Raw genomic sequence first — 19,074 nt, 5'->3', positions numbered from 1 at the left:
CAAAATTGGAATTGGAAATAATAACAGTAACAACAGTAATCTGTAGGTTTTCTAGAAAACACTGAGACTTTTGACCGGAATAAATAGGTTTGGCAACAGGAAAGAGGTACAGTAGATAGAAAAAGGACAGATGTGTTCAAATTTTTGTCTGTTGAGATATAATATATATATATATATATATATATATATATATATATATATGAGACGCAGTGGCTGAATAAATAAAGGTGTATGTAGACCAAGAGATTCAAGAGATTTAGACTTCATTAGACTTCCCAAACAATAGTAGTTAAGAAGAGCATTTCCCCAAGAAAAAGTAGAAAAATTAGAAATGTGTCACACAAACACTTCACATCTACTGTACAGCCGATCTTTTCTTCTTTACGGGATAAACCCTTATTTTGGCATAGAAACCTGTTTTCTCCCACCTGAATGTCTTTGAACTGTGCCCCAAAGCCTCCTAGCCCACCCCCCCCCCCCCCCGTGCGTCACCGTCTGTGTTGTAACGACCCTTCCGGAATCACCAGTGTGTGTGTGTGTGTGTGTGTGTGTGTGTGTGTGTGTGTGTGTGTGTGTGTGTGTGTGTGTGTACGTGTGTGTGTGTACATTCGATTAAGGGCGTCATAGAGGAAATGTATTTAACAGGCTCCACTGTAAAGACAAAACAATGTATTGCGTCATCTTAAGTAGCTGAGTAGCGTAGCGGAAGAGCCTCATATATTTTGTATCGTATTTTGTATTTGTTTTGTATTATTTATAGCTCGGAAAACAAACCGCCATTTTTGTGGTTTGTTCTGTTGTTCTGATTTTCATGATAATTACCATAGCATCACGCAGCACAACTGCCACACATTTATAACGCCGTTGCGTGTCGCGGTGGCATAACGAAACGCGATCCTCTTATCACCGGCACGGGAGGACAGATTCCACAGAGCGGCTTTTGGGTTTTGTTTCGGGTTTTTTTCTCGGAAGGAAGCGTTTGGTCACCCCCTGCCGTAGGGTATGGCGACAAAAGTGCCTCGGGGCCTGATCCGTTTCCCACCAAGACTGGAACTAAAGGGTTTATACGGCTTTGCATCACTTATCACCTCCACCCCCAGTGATTCATAATGCCCCCCCCCCCCCCAACAACCATGACTTTCACAGTGATTTATTGCGGGGGGGTCTCAATTTGAAAAAATATCTGTTGTAGCCTCTTGCTCCCAACTATCATCTCAGTCATGGAGACAGGGGTGAGGTCGGAGGGATAAATGGAAGGAGAAGACGGGATGAGATAAGACCAAACACATCGAGAACAACAGAATGTAATCTCTCTCTCTCTCTCTCTCTCTCTCTCTCTCTCTCTCTCTCTCAGGTGATATTGGCCGAGGGGAAGAGATGACGAAAGAAAGGAAGGAAGACGTGATCCACCGGAGAAAAGACACTTTCCACACCCTTACAAAAATAGATCTGTGATCACACCACGATGAAAAAAATCTGATATACAGTATATATATATATATATATATATATATATATATATATATATATATATATATATATATATATATATATATATATATATAAAAAATATAGTAATACACACAGATCGGCCACAACATTAAAACCACCACTAATAACCACTAACATTGTGTAGCTTCCCCTCGTGCCACCAAAACAGCTCGGACCCGTCGAGGCATGGACTCCACAAGACCTCTGAAGGTGTCCTGTGGTATCTGGCACCAAGACGTTAGCAGCAGATCCTTTAAGTCCTGTAAGTTGCGAGGTGGGGCCTCCATGGATTGGGCTTGTTGTTCCAGCACATCCCACAGATGCTTGATTGGATTAGACCCCAACCACGGCCATTCACATGATTTAAAATAAAATGTGATTCATCAGACCAGGCCACCTTCTTCCATTGCTCCATGGTCCAGTTCTGGTGCTCACATGCCCGTTGTAGGTGCTTTCAGCGATGGACAGGAGTCAGTATGGGCACTCTGAATGACCTGCGGCTACGCAGCCCCATACGCACCATTTTGAGAAAATATGTTTATTTGCAAGGTAAATGTTATCTTAATCGCCATCTATATTGACATTTTTGTCAAACATTTCCGACTTGTTCACATTTTTTCTCATAATTTAAGTGAATTTGATATTTCAGCTTAAAAGCGTCAGTTTCTAGTGGTTAAAGTGGCCCCCTCTCACCAGTGTCAGCCTGTTAATACTTTTCCTGCTGGAAAGGTCAGATTTAAATATCAAACCCGATCGAGCTCTTGGTCTTTAGAGTAATTGCCCGTCCAGAGTCTTGCTCGATGAGGGTATCATTAGCCTCTAATGTCAATCCATGACCACATGCTTGCCAAACACAATTTCCTAAAACTCTACAGGGGAAAGATCACGGTTGTAAACAAGTGTAAACCGGTTGATGGCAACATGCCACACGCAGGGAAAAGCTATCTGTCGCTGCTGTAGAGCTGACTGGAGCTACATGCGCCTGGCCGTGATAATGCACCTCCACACCTTTCATCACTGGATGGCCTGGCCTGGCACTATATATTGGCACCAGATATTTTCAGAAACCGAAGGGCATGAGGTGGAGTAAACAATCCCGGATGGAGGAAGGAGTGGAGCAGCGGATGTATGGCACCGTAACACTATTTGGTAAACACTTTTTGCTTCCTCATCACCATCGCCATCATCCTTCTGATCGCTCAACACTGGAAAACAGTCCCACGGCAGAACTTAAACAACCACTGCCCCTCCACCCTGCTTACACCTACCGTACCTACACCCACACCAGACCCAGGGGTGGACACCTTACAACAGAAAAAGAAAAACACAGACTGGAAGCCGTGGGGTTTTGATGCCTCTGTCCTCCAAGATTAATATATGAGATTCAGTACCCAGAACACTCAGACTCAGAACTGTTGAACTCCTGGTACTCTTTCTTTACCTATATAGCTCGATGTATGCATGGCACTGATCGTCCCGTACTGGCTATACAGGGCCCCCGAAGTTCACGGTCAAGTGTTTTCTCCCTGGAAGCTGATCCCACCATTTGCTTAGTAGAAATTGTCTCCATAGTGCTGTATTATGCTTCCAGCAACATAACCAATCTCCCAGAAGACTAAGATGCTCCTTGTCAGTTATTTCTCGGTTTAGAGAAAAGTCTTTACGCAGACGCCACTTTTGAGACGAGCATCATACTTGCATCAAGTGGTATTGTACCCATGTGCAGATTACACAATACCCTACACACATAACCTACTCCGAACCCATTCAACAGTCTCACATTCCCACCAATTTACCCTCCAACCCATGTGTTTGCAGCAGCGGTGCTGGCCAACACATGGGCTATGCCAATTGTTGTTACATCTTAGTCAGCCTCCCTACTAGACGAACCGAAACCCTCTTAATGAAATTAACCTTCCAATAATGTCACCACAGAGGCTTTAAACACTCTAAACACTGATGTTTCACATGGCATCAATTATGTCGTCAACAGCTACTGGTTGTGTGGAAACCACGCCTATGCCTAACTGCCTGCAAACTGGGATGGCTGTTGTCATATTGTTAACCTCACTGTAGAAAGCTTGCTGTTTGTTCCAGGTACCAATAACAGCACACAGCCCATCCCGTCTCACCACACCCGCCGTCATTAACGAGAACTGGCCTAATTGAATGACGTGCTGTTGTTTCACTGCCACATTTCCCTGGGTGAGAAAGGCCATCGGCCTTTTCTTACATTACAGCGTCACTTTCCTTGCTGATGATATCCATCATATAACCTCTTCTCTATCCACATTCACTTACGAGATAATTAAGGCTCTCCACCTCCTGTACGCTCATGATATCTCATAGATATTTCCTAGCAAAGACCGGCGGTCACCTTGCAGGTGACGCTTGTGTCACTTTCATGCTTGATCAAATAGATAACCATAGTAGCGTTATCACAGCCTTAGAAAAGATCTGTGATGCCTTGGGACCTTCAGGTTCGGCTTGCTTCAGCTTGAATAAATGGCTCAGTGATTAGTTCAGCCCTTGGGGCGCTATGTTTGTCAAAGTCCTTAATCTTGTGCTGCTAGTTTTCTGCATATTATTATGCTTCTGCCCATGTTCCCTAACCTGTATGCACGCCCTGATATGACGTTGTTGGTTATGATATGTCCAAATTGCACTTACTCCTCAACCTGATACCTCTAACCTTTTTCCCATCCCTGATTGGATTCCAAGATCCCCTAATGATGATGACGAAGAAGATGTTTGTGACTAATTACAATGTGTAAATAATATGTGTGTATAATGTGTAATTATGATAAACTTTTGTTGTGTCATTTAAGTACAATTCCTTATCTCATTATTTCTGCACAGCATTATGTATTCGTGTAATCTTTCCATGTATTTGTTTATTCCGTAAGCTGATTCATGGTGATTTCTTTGGTTTTCTAGTTAGAATGGTGTAATGGCTTCACACAGGATTTTTTTCCATCAGGGCAACTTAGGTTTGTTTCAGTAGTGTGTTGTCATAGGATGATGAAGAGAACCTTGTTTGGAATTTTACTTTACAGTATGTGTGGGAAGAAAGGTTTGTCCAATCTGAGGTGAAGATATTCTCAGACCTCTGTCTAGGTTTGTTCTTTCATGGCACATGGATTTTTAGAAGATTCAAGATTCATAGGACATTGCATTCAAATTCAATGTGATTTTCTGATTTTGGTGTTGTTCCATTCGGAAAAAAAACTGAGGATTGTGATAGAATTTACAATAATTGATACAAGTGATAGGAAATGTAACAATTGATACTTATGTGCTTTATATAACAAATAGATCATACTTTAAATGTATTGAGCTCCATAGCCGGTGTCAGCTTCTGTAACACAAAACGGATATTCTGGGCATAGGTGCAGGTGTCCAAATATTTCCTGAACAGAATGTTCGACTATGCCGCTTTGAAGTGAATGCTGTATTGTATCTCTCTCCTATTTCGCAAAATAAATAAAAAAAATAAATATTGGTTAACGAAGTTCTCGGTCTGTTTCTGATAGCAAAGATTTATCTCACCGACCATGCATCGAAATTTCTCCGACACTATCTATCTAATCCTGATTTCTCAAAAAACAAAAGGAGTATTAAATTACTGCATATAGCATAGATTAATGACAAAATCTCAATAACTGGCAACGTGGCATTAAGTACTTTAATGTGTGTGACAAGGGAGGCAAAGGGAGTAGAGCTCTGGCCATCTTTATGCCATTGAGCTTTTATTGTGGTTGGATGGAAATTGTGGACATCACGGGAGGCCATCGCTGCACAGCCCTCTTCAGAGGGCGGTGACTGTGGAGTCGAATCACCCTCTCTGAACACAGCTTCTGGGGGAAACAACAGAAGCGTCTGACGGCTCATTTGCTGCGGGACAGCGGGCTGATGTCTGCTTGTGACGTGGCGACCCTTTCCTGGAGGAACTTGTCAAGAGCGGCGAAAGTTGAACTGAGCACCATCGCCTGTGACATGCTCCCAGGGTGACCATGACGGCAGAAGACAGTTTGGGAAGAACTTTGTAGATGGTGGCAGGCAGAAATGAGTTAGCTGAGGCCACTTAGAAGAGTAGTTTATGACTGTGATAGCAAACTGACCAGCAGGGATGAATGTCTCAAAGAGCCCGATGATATTAGACTTGCAGGGCTCACACGAGGCCACACAGTATCAAACACGAGAGTCCATATTTGGCCACAAAATTATTTTAATGAGTGACGCTGATTGGGTAAATGAGCTGATGTGACTGAAAGCGTATCTTGATCTTGACGGAAAGTTCATATCTGAGTTGATGGTAGGTCACTAGAAGTACTGTCAAGTTCTGACAGTCAAGATAAAAAAGAAAGGAGACTGATAACTTTAACCACTGGAGCGATATCATCTTATCCGGAGAGCAGACGAATAATAAAAACAAAAGGCTGATTGCCCTCCCGTTAGAGTTCTGCTGCAATTACTGCTACTGAAATCCGGTGGTACATACCCGCTTATCCAAGTGGTTGCTACAACTCCAAGTCTTCAATGGTGCTGAGTTACGAGTGCGCAAGACACATGGTTTCTATGGCGTCATCAAAAATAATAGGTGAGATGAAGGGTGACAGAATTGTCCTGACAAAGGATCTCAGATGCTGTGGAAGAGGCAGAGAAAGAGAAGAGCATCGGAATAATAGGTGAGATGATGGGTGACAGAATTGTACCAAAAAAGGATCTCCGATGCCGTGGAAGAGGCAGAGAAAGACAAGAGTAAAATTGGGTTTTCAGCGGAAAGAACTCTTGACCAGACCTTTGTACCGAGGAAAATATGGACTGGAATCTCTGTGGACTAAATGCATCTCTGTAGACTTCCAGAGCGGCTGTTAGGGTTAAATAGATAAATGTGGAACGAAAGGGCAACAGCACAAATTGCACTACACCTCTCACACAATTTGAGTGTACGATCGTCATGACATTAAAGTGTGATTTACTGAGGCAGTGGCTAATTCTGCAACCAGCAGGTGGGGTGGCTTTGTAGTTGCATTTTAGTGTGTGAAGCAAAGCTGAAACAGTGCGGCTGAACGGTGGTATTTATGCATTGCGGAGTCCTAAACCACACCAGCAATGAACGGAAAAGCTTACTTTAGTGATGTGGTGATAGCAAATAGGAAGATATTTTTCAAAGCATCAATGCAAAGAGCAAAAGTCATTGAGAAATTGAATCTGACTTTTGCTCTTAAAATGTATGCATGACAAGATGGAGTCAGGAAATGAATTACTGATGATTAATTACAATCGGGATGACACACAAAGAGAAAACAAAATAAAAAGTTGGAGTAAGTTGAGGAAAGATATTAAAACTGACCTTCTCGCAGATGTCGCCACTGCTGGAAAGAACAGAACATCAAACCTAACCACAGGGATGCCAGCCAATTATTACGATTTAACTAATGTTGCTCATAATAAATCCTCATAAAGAGTAAACTTCCTTGAAATGTTCCATAACTATGACTCCATAACTTGTATCCACTCAAGCCCTTACAGTTGGTCACCGTCTTTCACAAAGTGGATGCAGGTTTTTGTAGCCAAACAAGATCTCCAAGTTGGAAATGTGGAGAGAGAAGAGACTGGAGAAGAACGACGGCGAAGGGGTTAACAAAAACAAGCTGACGTGGAGCAAACTGGGTCAGGGAAGAGAGTAGACCGCAACTAGTGACACTCTTGTGAAAGCCTTGTGCGCCTATAGGCACAACCAGGATTTGGGGAATAAATATTTTGTGCTCACTGCCATCGCTAGAGTCCGGCCAACCCTGGTCAATGTGTGCACGTACAGCTGTCACTTCAGGGCAAAAAGTAAAAGTCAAACGAGTACAATGTAGAGGAGTTCTAGATGGCCGTGGTCGCCAAAGCATGGCCAAGATAGGGCATAAAATTATTCAGTTGTCTAGCTTTGGCAACCAGGTACTTGGATGACGCAACAATGACGTAATCAACTTAGAACCTGCAATGTACAATCTGTGATCTTCAGTTGTGTTCAGTCAGTGCAATGGACAGTGTCAGCCTGCAAAGCTACATTTAAACAGAATATAAACTGTTAAATAAGACAAAAAAAACACCTTTGGGAAGAGGTATGTCCGTCCACTGTAAAGGTATCTCTGTCTCTGGTTCAAGCCACAATTGTAGCAACGTTTGGGCAGAACCTTGGGAGTGCCATGAGAACCACAGCCAGACAGAATACAGAGAATTGTAGAGAGAATATACAGCATGTCACGAGTGATGAATGCCGTGCAGTACTATCTTCAAATGGAAACATCAGCTGGGTTGCCCGTGAGGAGAACCTTGCTTGTAGCTTATCGGGCTGTGCACTGCAGTATTTCATCGGTTCTGGTTTGTCCTTTTATCTGGGGACATTCGGTAGCGTCACAATAATTCTTCACCCCGCAATACAGTATGATTCATTGACGGCGTGCTGTAAATATTCCGAAAGTCGAAAGTATACCAGTCCCAATAGACATTCCTAACTATTAAAAAATTGAGGACTACTATAAACAGACAATTTTGCAGAAATTCTCTTTAGAATGTACCCGCATGGTCTTATATGTGCAGATCTACATGGTTTATTCATGGTAATGCTGCAAAAGAGTGCTACTTCATGCAGTTACATTTTTATTAGGAAAAGCTTTTCATACAAATTAATGTGCATAACAGCAATGAATGTTGTTGTTTTTTAATAGTATAATGACCCTTTTGCCCATTGCCTCTTTTATTATGTGTGGAGGAAACACATTCATATGTATCTATAACCAAAGGTATAGAAACATTCATTTTAGCACCGTTCCTTTCAGAGAAAATAATTGAAAAGAAACAATAAAAAAGAAACAGTTTTACTTTACATGATGAGGTTAAGGTTTGAGCAAACAGAAAAAGCACACGAAAATAAATATATACAAAATAAACCTTTGAAAAAAAAACCCTTTCTCGTGTTGTGTTTTTGTTCACAGTCTATGTCACTGTACAGATTTGGTCGCGCTTTCCCTTCTGTTTCACTGGATTCGATCACCCATTGAAGCAGACGTCCTCCACGCTGTTTAGTTTGATCCTCTGAAGTTCCTGCTGGTCGAGTAACCGGTAGCTGAAGGACACCCGGTTTACCACCTTCCCACTTGAGACGATCCTCAGCACCGTGTTATCGCACGCTATCTTCATATTCGCTGTAAAGGAAGGGGACAATGGTAAAACATAAATAAACATAAAATGCAACACATTGAAAATGACTCCCACCACTTAATTTGTTCTCAATCTGCCCATCAAAAATAAATAAATAAATAAAATATAATACAATAATAATAATAATAATAATAATAATAATAATAATAATAATAATAATAACAACAAAAACAGCAATCATAATAAAATAAAATAATGCAAATCTTAATGGTGAATGAAAGAAATTCCATTTGATCTGCAGGGTTTTAAACACATCCCATAAAAAAACAAGGCCATAGTTCAAGAATCCAACATTTTGGAGGAGATGTAGACACTCACTGGGGCCGGTAAAAGAAGTGCAGAGATCTGCGATGGACAGCATCTTCGACGTGTCCAAGCCCTTTCCCCCGAGCAGCTCCACAAAGTCTCCGGCTTCGGTACACCCAGTTACGGACCTCTGTGAAAGATTAAACAATGTTTTATGATAAACGGTGTCTTCAATATCTTTTAAGTGCATCAACATTTTATCATTCGTTATGATAAGCGGAAATGAATGAGGGATTGGACTGAAAAAAATGAAGATTTTGAGTCATTTTTAGCAGAACATAAAAACTTGACACAGGAAAAAGCACATAATGAAGCAAAAAAACATTATAGTCAGTAATTAATCTTTTTTTTGTAAGGGGAAAGGAACCATCCTACTATAAGTTATTTGTTCAATTTGAATTTCAATATGATCTCTTACTACTTCTAGGGCTGGACGATGTGGCCAAAACGTTATCACGATGTTTTTTTTTATTGATCGACAATTATCACGATATACATTGAATGATAATAATAATAACGCTCAATTTACAGTTTTAAGCGTATTCTCATGGCTTTAAGTTGAACACTGAATAAATAAAATAAAATCAACAAATATGAAAACAAAACAAACAAATAAAAAAAAACAATCATATAAAAATCAATATATTATATACATTTAAATATATAATATAATCATTATTGTCAAAAAAGTCTGAAAAGTTCCCGAATCTGTGCTCTGTGATTACATGCGGGGTCGTCTGGAGTGGACCCGAGGGACAGACCAGGCGCGTATTCTTTCTTTAATCGCTCTCCTTTTGCTGGGCTCGGGTTGGGAGGAGGGCGAGTTCGAGTGTCACATGGTTGTTTCTCTGCTGTATGATTGGCTGTTTGTGTCACATGGTCCCTTTCTCTGCTGTAAGATTGGCTGTTTGTGTTATATCTTTGTAGGTAGAGGAAAAGAAACTGCATCGAACTGTATCAAAAATAATTCTCCTTCATTTATCACCGTTATCCTGGAAGATTTTATCGTGAAAATGATCAAGATCGTTTTATCGCCCAGCCCTAACTACTACTACTACTACCACACTAAACTAAAGACTACATTTGAATTTAGAGCGGACACTTCACACTTGCCATTTGTGTCTATAAAAATAAACTAATAAATAAATTCATAAATATGAGGAATTTAAATAAATAAATAAATAAATAGATAGATAGATACACCAATAGATAGATAGATAGATAGATAGATAGATAGATAGATAGATAGATAGATAGATAGATAGATAGATAGATAGATAGATAGATAGATAGATAGATAGATAGATAGATAGATAGATAGATAGATAGATAGATAGATAGATAGATAGATAGATAGATAGATAGATCGATAGATAGAAATAGAAATAGAAACATTTATTTTTAACTTATTAGTGTAAAAAGATATTTATACATATATGTTTCTTATTTTTATATTTCTTATATTTGTGATCACCTTGGGGAGGTCGTTGTGGCGTCCGATGCTGAACTCCAGGATCTGGACCTCCACAGGGTATATGATGGAGAAGCTGCAGTTCCTGTGCTGCTGCGGGATCACCATCGTGAAAGTGCCCTCTGGTATCTGGGAGATGATGTTACAGGCTGAGGTGGAAATAAAACATGAATACAGGGTTAATAACGTGTTGGGATTTTGACAGATTTGAAGAAATAATGTTTGTGTAGGACATACAACAAATGATCAGCGACCAATTAAAGCTTTAGGGCTCCCGGTTAAATGCCTCTAGGGTGGGTTTTCGGTTGCTTTTTTGAACATGATATCACACATGATTCACATGTTTCCGTAGACATATAATTTCAATGATCCAGGTCCAATGGTTTTAAACCAATGACAATTAAAAAATGTAGGATGTGGGGGAAACCACTTCAAAACACCACCCCAACACCACTTCAAATCCACTCACGGAAAGGGTTGATGACTTTCTTCACGGTGATGGTGAAGCTCTTGCCCGCGTTGCGGATGTGGAAGAATATCATGGCCACGTTCTGGGACGAGCGCACGGTCCTCCGTAGCGACCCCGAGTCGCAGTAGTCAACATAGCGCTCGTGCGGGGCCAGAGGGTGGTCCAGGGAACTGGGGAACTTCTCCCCTTTCATCACCCAGCCGTCAAACACCTTCAGCGGGCGGGAATGATAACATGAAGTCACTTGTACTGTAGGTGCTTAGGTACTAAGAGGTCGGATTTTTACACTTTGACTTTTACACTCGGGTGTATGGATATTGTGAAACCTTGCATTATGTAAGGCTCGGTTATTTTGAGGAAAGTTTCCCTCGCAGTAGGCAGGTTAGATGGACATAAGTGACCCATGTTTAAGAAGCTTTTTGGCCTAACCAGGTGGTGCGTGGCAAGTCCCGCGGATGAACGAGTAAAGGTTTTACCAAACTATAATTAACTTACTATTTTGCCCATGGTAAAATCATCGTTTTTTTGCGCATATAATTATCGACCATAAACTTTGAATTATTGGGAAAAATATTGAAGATATTAGAAGTGTGGCTACTTTTGTCCATAGTCCATCATCCAAACTGGGTAGAAATTGCCTTCTTGATTTGAGATAAAATAACTCTATTAATATCTACTATATCTATTAACTAACTTTATAAATACCCTTTATTAATTTTCATTGGGTCCGATGTGTCCTTTTGCATTTAACAATGCATTCACAAAGATTGCGTTAACAAAAGAACCTTTTGAGTTTTATGAAAAACAAGAGCGGCTGCACACTTGAATTAAAATGGGCAGTGCTGACATTTGTCACAGCAAGTATTGGTCAGTTGAATTGGCACCAGGAGGAAGCTGGTCTTTGGGGAAAAAGAGGAGCGAGGTTACCTTGATGAAGTCCCCTCCCCTGCAGTCGACGTCCACATCGTCGAAGTAGACGCTGATGACCTCGTCGGGCTGTGCGATGAAGAAGGCGGCGCAGCTGAGCTGCGGCCGGTCTGAGAGGAAGGAGAACTGGCCCTCCACGGCCACCATGTCCAGACAACCTGCGGAAGAGAAGGGAGAGAGGCTTGAAACGATGACTGTGCTCGAGATCATTTTTATTTTGGATAAAAAGCTGATTTTTTTTGTTCAAAAACAACATAGAATGACAGATAGACAGATAGATAGATAGATAGATAGATAGATAGACAGACAGACAGACAGACGGATGGATGGATGGAAGGATAGATAGATAGATAGACAGACAGGCAGGCAGACAGACAGACGGACAGACCGATAGACGGATGGATGGAAGGATAGATAGATAGATATAGATGGATAGATATATAGATAGATAGATAGATAGATAGATAGATAGATAGATGGATAGATAGATAGATAGATAGATAGATAGATAGATAGATAGATAGATAGATAGATAGATATCGATAGATAGATAGATAGATAGATAGATAGATAGATAGATAGATAGATAGATAGATAGATAGATAGATAGATAGATAGATAGATAGATAGATAGATAGATAGATAGATAGATAGATAATAAATACAATAAACTTCCATCAGCAACTATTCATATTATTTACTGGAACCCTATAGTGCGTCAGTACGCGCGCACGGAGTTTATGGAAGCACTTACGTAAAGTTCTGCGGTAAATGAACTCATCAGGTATTTCTCTCTTGAGGTCCGAGTTTAGGAAGGAGTACATCTCATCATGTGTGACCTCGTTGTCCTGCGCAGAAATTGCGGATTATTGTCACGATAAAGTTATGCTTGCTGCACGCTGCAATTGACATGTTCAGTTGTGGAGAGAAAAGCAGTGATGTCATGTAGAGTTGATAATAAATATGGACGATCTCTCACCTCTATGTACCTGGAGTCTCCTTTCAGCACGGACAGGCACAGCAACAGAAAGCAGAGCTGCTCCCGAAAAGTGCGCTCCATGTTTCTTCTTTGTAGCACACGCACTCCGAGAAAAGACGAAATGTACAGTGTGTTTCTGCAGAGCGGTCCTTTCCTCTTATAGGAACACCGCGCTTGGTTTTTATTTAAAGTCAATTCACATGATATGACAAGCCCACCACCACCACCCCCACCCCACCCCACCCCAGGCCCCCGACCAACCAATTGCGTGGCTGTGACGAGGGCATGGGAGGACTAGGGCGGTGAGACGGAGGGTTGAAGGAAAGGAAGGAAGCAAGGAAGAAAAGAAGAGAGAAGGGAACAATGGAAAAAAAAAAAAAAAAAGGAAGAAACGAATGAAGAAAGAAAGAAAGAAAGAAAAAAGATTGCATTGGTATCTCAATACGAATTGGCAATATAGTTATTTAATGGGAGTTAATGGGCATTTAATTTAATGGGATTTAATTGAGACTTTTATACCAATTATTCAATAAGTGCAACTTCAAATCCTATTTTGCAGTTTGTGTTACTATTTCAATTGGAATATGCATCACCCAACCTGATGTATTTGATGTATGGGTGCAACAGTAATAGATTATTACAAGATATAGGATCGAGCTATCCTGCCACTATACTGCAACCGATTCCAATGTTTTAATGAATGTATAGAGATGAAATGCACTTTTGTGGAAATAACTAAAATGTGAATTTTGTTCCTCTTTGAATATGTTAACTGATCTTTGATATGATGCATTAATAGTTGTGGACGTTCTGAATTACTTATCCCTTTATTGACAAAACATGGATTTCAGCGATCCCAGCCGCTTGAGAGATTTTTTCACTTTGTGTCCTGAGAATACCTAATGAAAAATGGAAGCCATTACCAAAGGCTCATGTTCTTGAGAGATGGATCTCTTTGTGTCATTGTGTCAAGACGTTTTGTACGTTTTTCACAATCATAATACTACCACTATGATTATAATATTTCGGTCACTAAATACATGAATTTAAAAAAATACTCAACTGGTGCAGGACCTATATTTTTTACATTTTAACAAATATTTGATAGCAACTCTTCAATGCAATGGACGTGGCATTGTGTCTTATCTATCTGTAGTGGCTCTATAGTCTACATGCTTTGTAGAGCTTCCATTTTAAATCCTATAAAAATGTTTCTGGTTATGGCCCTTGCCCTCAACCCTTCCTGCAGCTCTCCCACTTCTCCTCCTTTCCTGAGCATCCTTCATTAGTCAGTGTAATTATCTCTCCCTCATTGCCTCAGAGACAAGGATTATTTCAGGCCTGAGTATTGACAACTTGCAGACTCATGATCATTTCATCACAAAGTTGTCTCACTGCATTAATGTTCATAGATTCTGCAACCAAGACTATTGCATCTCAGCTGCACACATCTTCCACTGCACTGGACATTATTCTGTCCATTATTAACCAATTTCTCATATATGGCTGTGTACCTTTATATATTCTGAAAGCAAGTATCCAACCACTCCTTAAAACCCACCCTTGACCCATCTCAGTCAGTCACTCTCCAAATTCCTTGCAAATTTGGAATTTTTCAAAGAAAACTGATTTTGACAACATGTTCAAAACAAATTGAATATCATGCCATTTTAATTGATTGATACCAACTGAGTTGGTATTTCTGGAACTGCTCTCATATGATTTATTCTTACTTGTCTAACAGATACATTAATGCTCATATCAGCAATTATGTGTCCGCCTCCGCTCCTCTTCTAAGTGGCAGTTATATTACATAGACACAGTTATATGTATATATATATTTTATATATACAGTTATATTTTTACTGTCAAATCAAACACCTTGAATAAGATTGCCTTCCTTCATATTGGTGCAGCTGCCATTAATAACTGGATGTCACTGACTTTTTGTCAATTTAACCCTGATAAAAGTGGTGCCCTTGTCATTGGCCCTGATCATTTTGTGAGAGAGGTTGATCAGTTTATTGGACACCTTGCTTCCCACGTCAAGCCTTCTCAAAGATTCAGAGAGGCCTCTGCTCGAATGGACCCTGCAGTCCTGACGTCAGCATCCTGAAAAGAATCAGCAAGTGGAAAGTCCTCTCTCTTACTAATAGTAAGTGATTAACCCTGCGTCTTAGTTTCAGCTTTACAATGTCTTCTTAATAATAGCTTTGCATACTCACATGCCGGCCTGCTCTCATCAAATCAAAATCATGAACGAACGTTGCGTGAACACGGTGCTTTTGTGCTTAGCGCAGCTCAGGTACACAGGTGGTGTGTCTTAGAGAATTATTCACATAGACTGACCACCCTGAGTCACTCCCCATACATATGAAATATATGTCCTTTTATAGTTTTATGTTAATTTATGTCCATTTCACTTAAATTGGTTTGCTTGTTTAACCTATTTTGTGAGCGTTTTGACAAGTGCTTTATAAATGAAGCTTTATTTACTTACCTACGAAAACAAGTTTCCCGAAATATAAGAGCATGGACCAATCCGACACAATTTTGTCCATCCAGCATATCATGTATCCAGTATGAGCATGAGCGGAGCGCTGAAATGCTTCTGTGAGCGATGTTTTTGACCTCCGTGCCCGTGCAGACGTAAGCCATCACTCTTCCGGCTCCGTCCTCTGGTTCTCCCTGTGGGGTGTTGTTCCAGCAGCGCCACAGACACTCTTTACTCACTCAAAGTGTAATTCCCCCGCTTAATATCCGGTCAAGTGACTGCTTGTAAGAACTAATCTGGCAACTCAAATCTTCTGTCATCCACCGTAAACCATCTCTGACTCTAGGAGGGTCCAAAGCCCCTACGTCAGCACAAAAATGAAACCTTGCACACGTACACCAGACTCCCAATTCAACAACAGAACAAAACCCAATTCTGTCGCTATATCAGCCCCTTGATCATAAATTTGTAAACAAGTCCATTCAAGATGGCAGCTGCCATCTACCAGTTCCACAGAGTCTTCCTCCCTCTCCCCGAGAAGCATAACCTCACCAATGAAGTGCTATTCCACCCCCAAACTCCTGGTCATGTCCAGAACTAATCATACATTTGACAAGACATTTTTTTAATAGTCTTTTCAACTCAATTACTTCCATGGTGGGTGTCAGGTTTCAACTATCCCAATAGGGCTGAACCCTATTGTGACTTCATCTCAGGTTAAATAATTCCACTTATCTCCATTATTTGATGTCCAGGACCTCCAAGTACCCACGGCCACTGATCCACGTAAAACCTTCATAAGGTTTTATTTTACCATATATGAAATATCTCAGCCAAGTATTATTGCCGGATTAGCCATGCAATATATTGAAATAACAGTGATAAAACTCCATAGGCTCTGTGATAACTTAGTAAGTACATAATAGTACATAACAGTATTATAATCATTTATAATGTATACCATATATACCTTGGCCAATAATTTATCCTGTGTGTAGAATGACAATTTTTGCTATTTGTATATGGGGCTTTTTTTATGTTGTGTATTTAATGTTATGTTATGTTTTCAGATTTTATTATTGTATTTGATATTTTCGGACTGTTAAGCCTTTTTCATTGCCTATGAAAATTTACTTGGCAGAATAAACTCTGACTGTGTTTCTGATCCTGATTCAGGTTATTGACCTTATTTCCTTTTGCAAACTGATGAATGATGACAACATGATTTTTACATATTTATTCACATTTGCACACACTTTAATAGCCCCATCCCCCAACACTATGGGTCTCAGGTCATGTGAATCAAAGACCTCACAGCACAGGGAAGGATGCATAAAATTCACAAAATCCAAATTTCTAAACTTTCTTTGATGCTGGATTTCATGTCTAACATCCAGTTCATGTGTGTGTGTGTGTGCGCGTGCGTGCGTGCGTGCGTGCGTGCGTGTGTCTGTGGTGTAGGTTGAGTGGACTTTCGCAAGGCGATTTCAACCATGCATAATTCAGATTTAGGAAACAAAGCCCTGCTTATGTCATCACAGGGTAAGCTACAAATTCTTGCAAGTGGAGCAGAAGGCGCTCGAAATACAGATTCCTGGAAACCGTGGTGACATCACATCCAGCATCCCAGCTTTTTCCCCTGTGCCTTTTGCAAAAAAGGATGTAATGCCTTTCATTATTTGTGATCTATATTGAGTTAAATATTATTTGATATATATATATATTAAAAAAAACAGCTTGCTTCGTGGCACCACAAATCAGGATCAAATCCAATTTTCTTGCCAAAGCATTTGTACATGGAGGAATTTTAGATTGAATGTTGTGGGTGGAGAACTTCAATGATTGAAAAACAAAAATAAAATAAAGATATGCATAACCACAACGATAACATTGATACACTTGATAACATTTGCCTGGTGATTTATGTAAATGTAATTTAAATTTAAATCAAATACAATTAATTGTATTAATTATTTCATTAATTTGATTTTGTAGAATTGCATCAATGGATTTCAAACCAGAATACTGAATATTTTATGAATGTTTATATTAAACTTATACCTATCCCTCAGCGCCACAGTTAGTAAAATTAAATTGAAAAATAAACAGAGAAGTGATTCTATTTTTTCCAAATGTAATGTTTTCCTATTGAAATCTCAGAATGGATTACATATCAAATTAGACATTTTAATGGCAATGTGTAAATATTGTCATTACTGTGCAACAATGGTATATTTATTGCTCATCAATACTATATTAATAGTTGTATAACTTGGAAATTATTACATAACATATGCCATTTAAAAGTGTAATTTTTCAAGACTGTAGCACAATGTTCCATACTATATACAGAAAAAGGGAGGAAACATTGGTAAGAATCAAAGAAAGTGCTTGGGATTTGCTTTGTGGACATCTTGATGTGGTACCTACAGAGAAGAGAAAAGAAAATCTGTGAATCACACCCGAGGCCACACATTACAAACAGAGCAAGAACAACAGCTTCATGCAGCATTCACACCTGACTAAATGATGGGACCACAATGTAGAAAAGCTAAAAGATGATGTTTGATGTGATATTCTGGAAAAATATGCATCCATTCCTTAAATATTCCTTTAATGCCTTTTTAATTATGTAATTCTATAGACAGTTCCTGACAACTGGTCTCTGTTTTTATTCAATGAGCTGTTGACTGTGCCATTTGCCTCACAGCAAGAAGGTCCCGGGTTCGATTCCCGCCTGGGGCGCTGTTGGCACCGTGCTCCGGCGGGTTATCTCCCAAATAGGAGCCTTTCTGTGTGGAGTTTGCATGTTCTCCCCGTGCTCACATGGGGTTTCCTCCACCTAACATCAGTAAGGACCCCCACCAAAAACATGCACCCATCATCCGACCAGCGATGGACACTCATCACCATGCTGCCCACTGCTCCTGGCTGTGCCCCCGGAGGAAGGACAAGCCAGGATGGGTTAAACGCAGAGGCCTCATTTCACTGGCCACCATCCAAAGCATGTGCATGTGTGTGTGTGTGTGCGTGCATGTGTTGTAGTGTGGTGTGCTGTGTGACAAATAAAGATTGTTCTTCTTGTTCTTCTTCATTTGTTGAACTATTCAGGGGAACTATTGCCTCCTTTCTACTGTGCAACAGAGCGCCACTAGGTGTCGCTGTTTCCAGCTCTATTACACAGGTCGTATTAAAGAAATGGTCAGAATCGCGTTATCGCGCTTGATCACTACTTGAATTTGCAATGAGTATTGTTGCCCTTTTCAGATTTTTTAGGAAACATTTTTCACAAAATAGATGGTTTAAAAAAATATTGACATGTTGGCACTAAAGCTGGCGAGAGCATGTGCTCCCACAAGATAGATAAAACCTCAATATCTATTGTGCTGCTGCCCCCTGCTGGCTTGTTGACAATTTGAAAAAGCTTTCGGAATGATCATTGACAATTAACATTCCATGAATTAATTACTTTTTTCCTTTGATTGGTATTACTGTCCATAAGGGGAAAAAAAGTTTAAACTTATAAATACACAGATGTAAGTGAAACAAAGAGGAGCAACATAATTTTAAAATGTCATTAAAAGAAAGATTACAACATGGTTGAAAATGGCCCATTAAACTGAATAAGTTATTCCTTATTAAAACATTTGGACAAGTACTGTCAGTACACAATGAGTTCAATTTATTTAATTTTAAATATTAGACCTGGATGTTACCGT

At 40.0% G+C, this 19,074-nt stretch overlaps 1 protein-coding gene across 1 annotated transcript; it reads right to left on the bottom strand.

Moving 5' to 3' along the window:
- Positions 1–8,538: 8,538 nt before the first annotated feature.
- Positions 8,539–12,942, bottom strand: crhbp (corticotropin releasing hormone binding protein; the record flags this gene model as incomplete). Its single annotated transcript, XM_080018209.1, has 7 exons — positions 8,539–8,693; positions 9,028–9,145; positions 10,490–10,635; positions 10,956–11,166; positions 11,883–12,040; positions 12,637–12,730; positions 12,862–12,942. 7 exons carry the CDS (start codon positions 12,940–12,942, stop codon positions 8,539–8,541), a joined length of 963 nt encoding a protein of 320 aa, XP_079874335.1.
- Positions 12,943–19,074: the final 6,132 nt, after the last annotated feature.

The sequence above is a fragment of the Zeus faber genome (genome assembly GCF_960531495.2).
Source record: "Zeus faber genome assembly, chromosome: 17".
In the NCBI taxonomy this organism is placed as follows: domain Eukaryota; kingdom Metazoa; phylum Chordata; class Actinopteri; order Zeiformes; family Zeidae; genus Zeus; species Zeus faber.
This window is presented reverse-complemented; position numbering and strand designations above follow the sequence as displayed.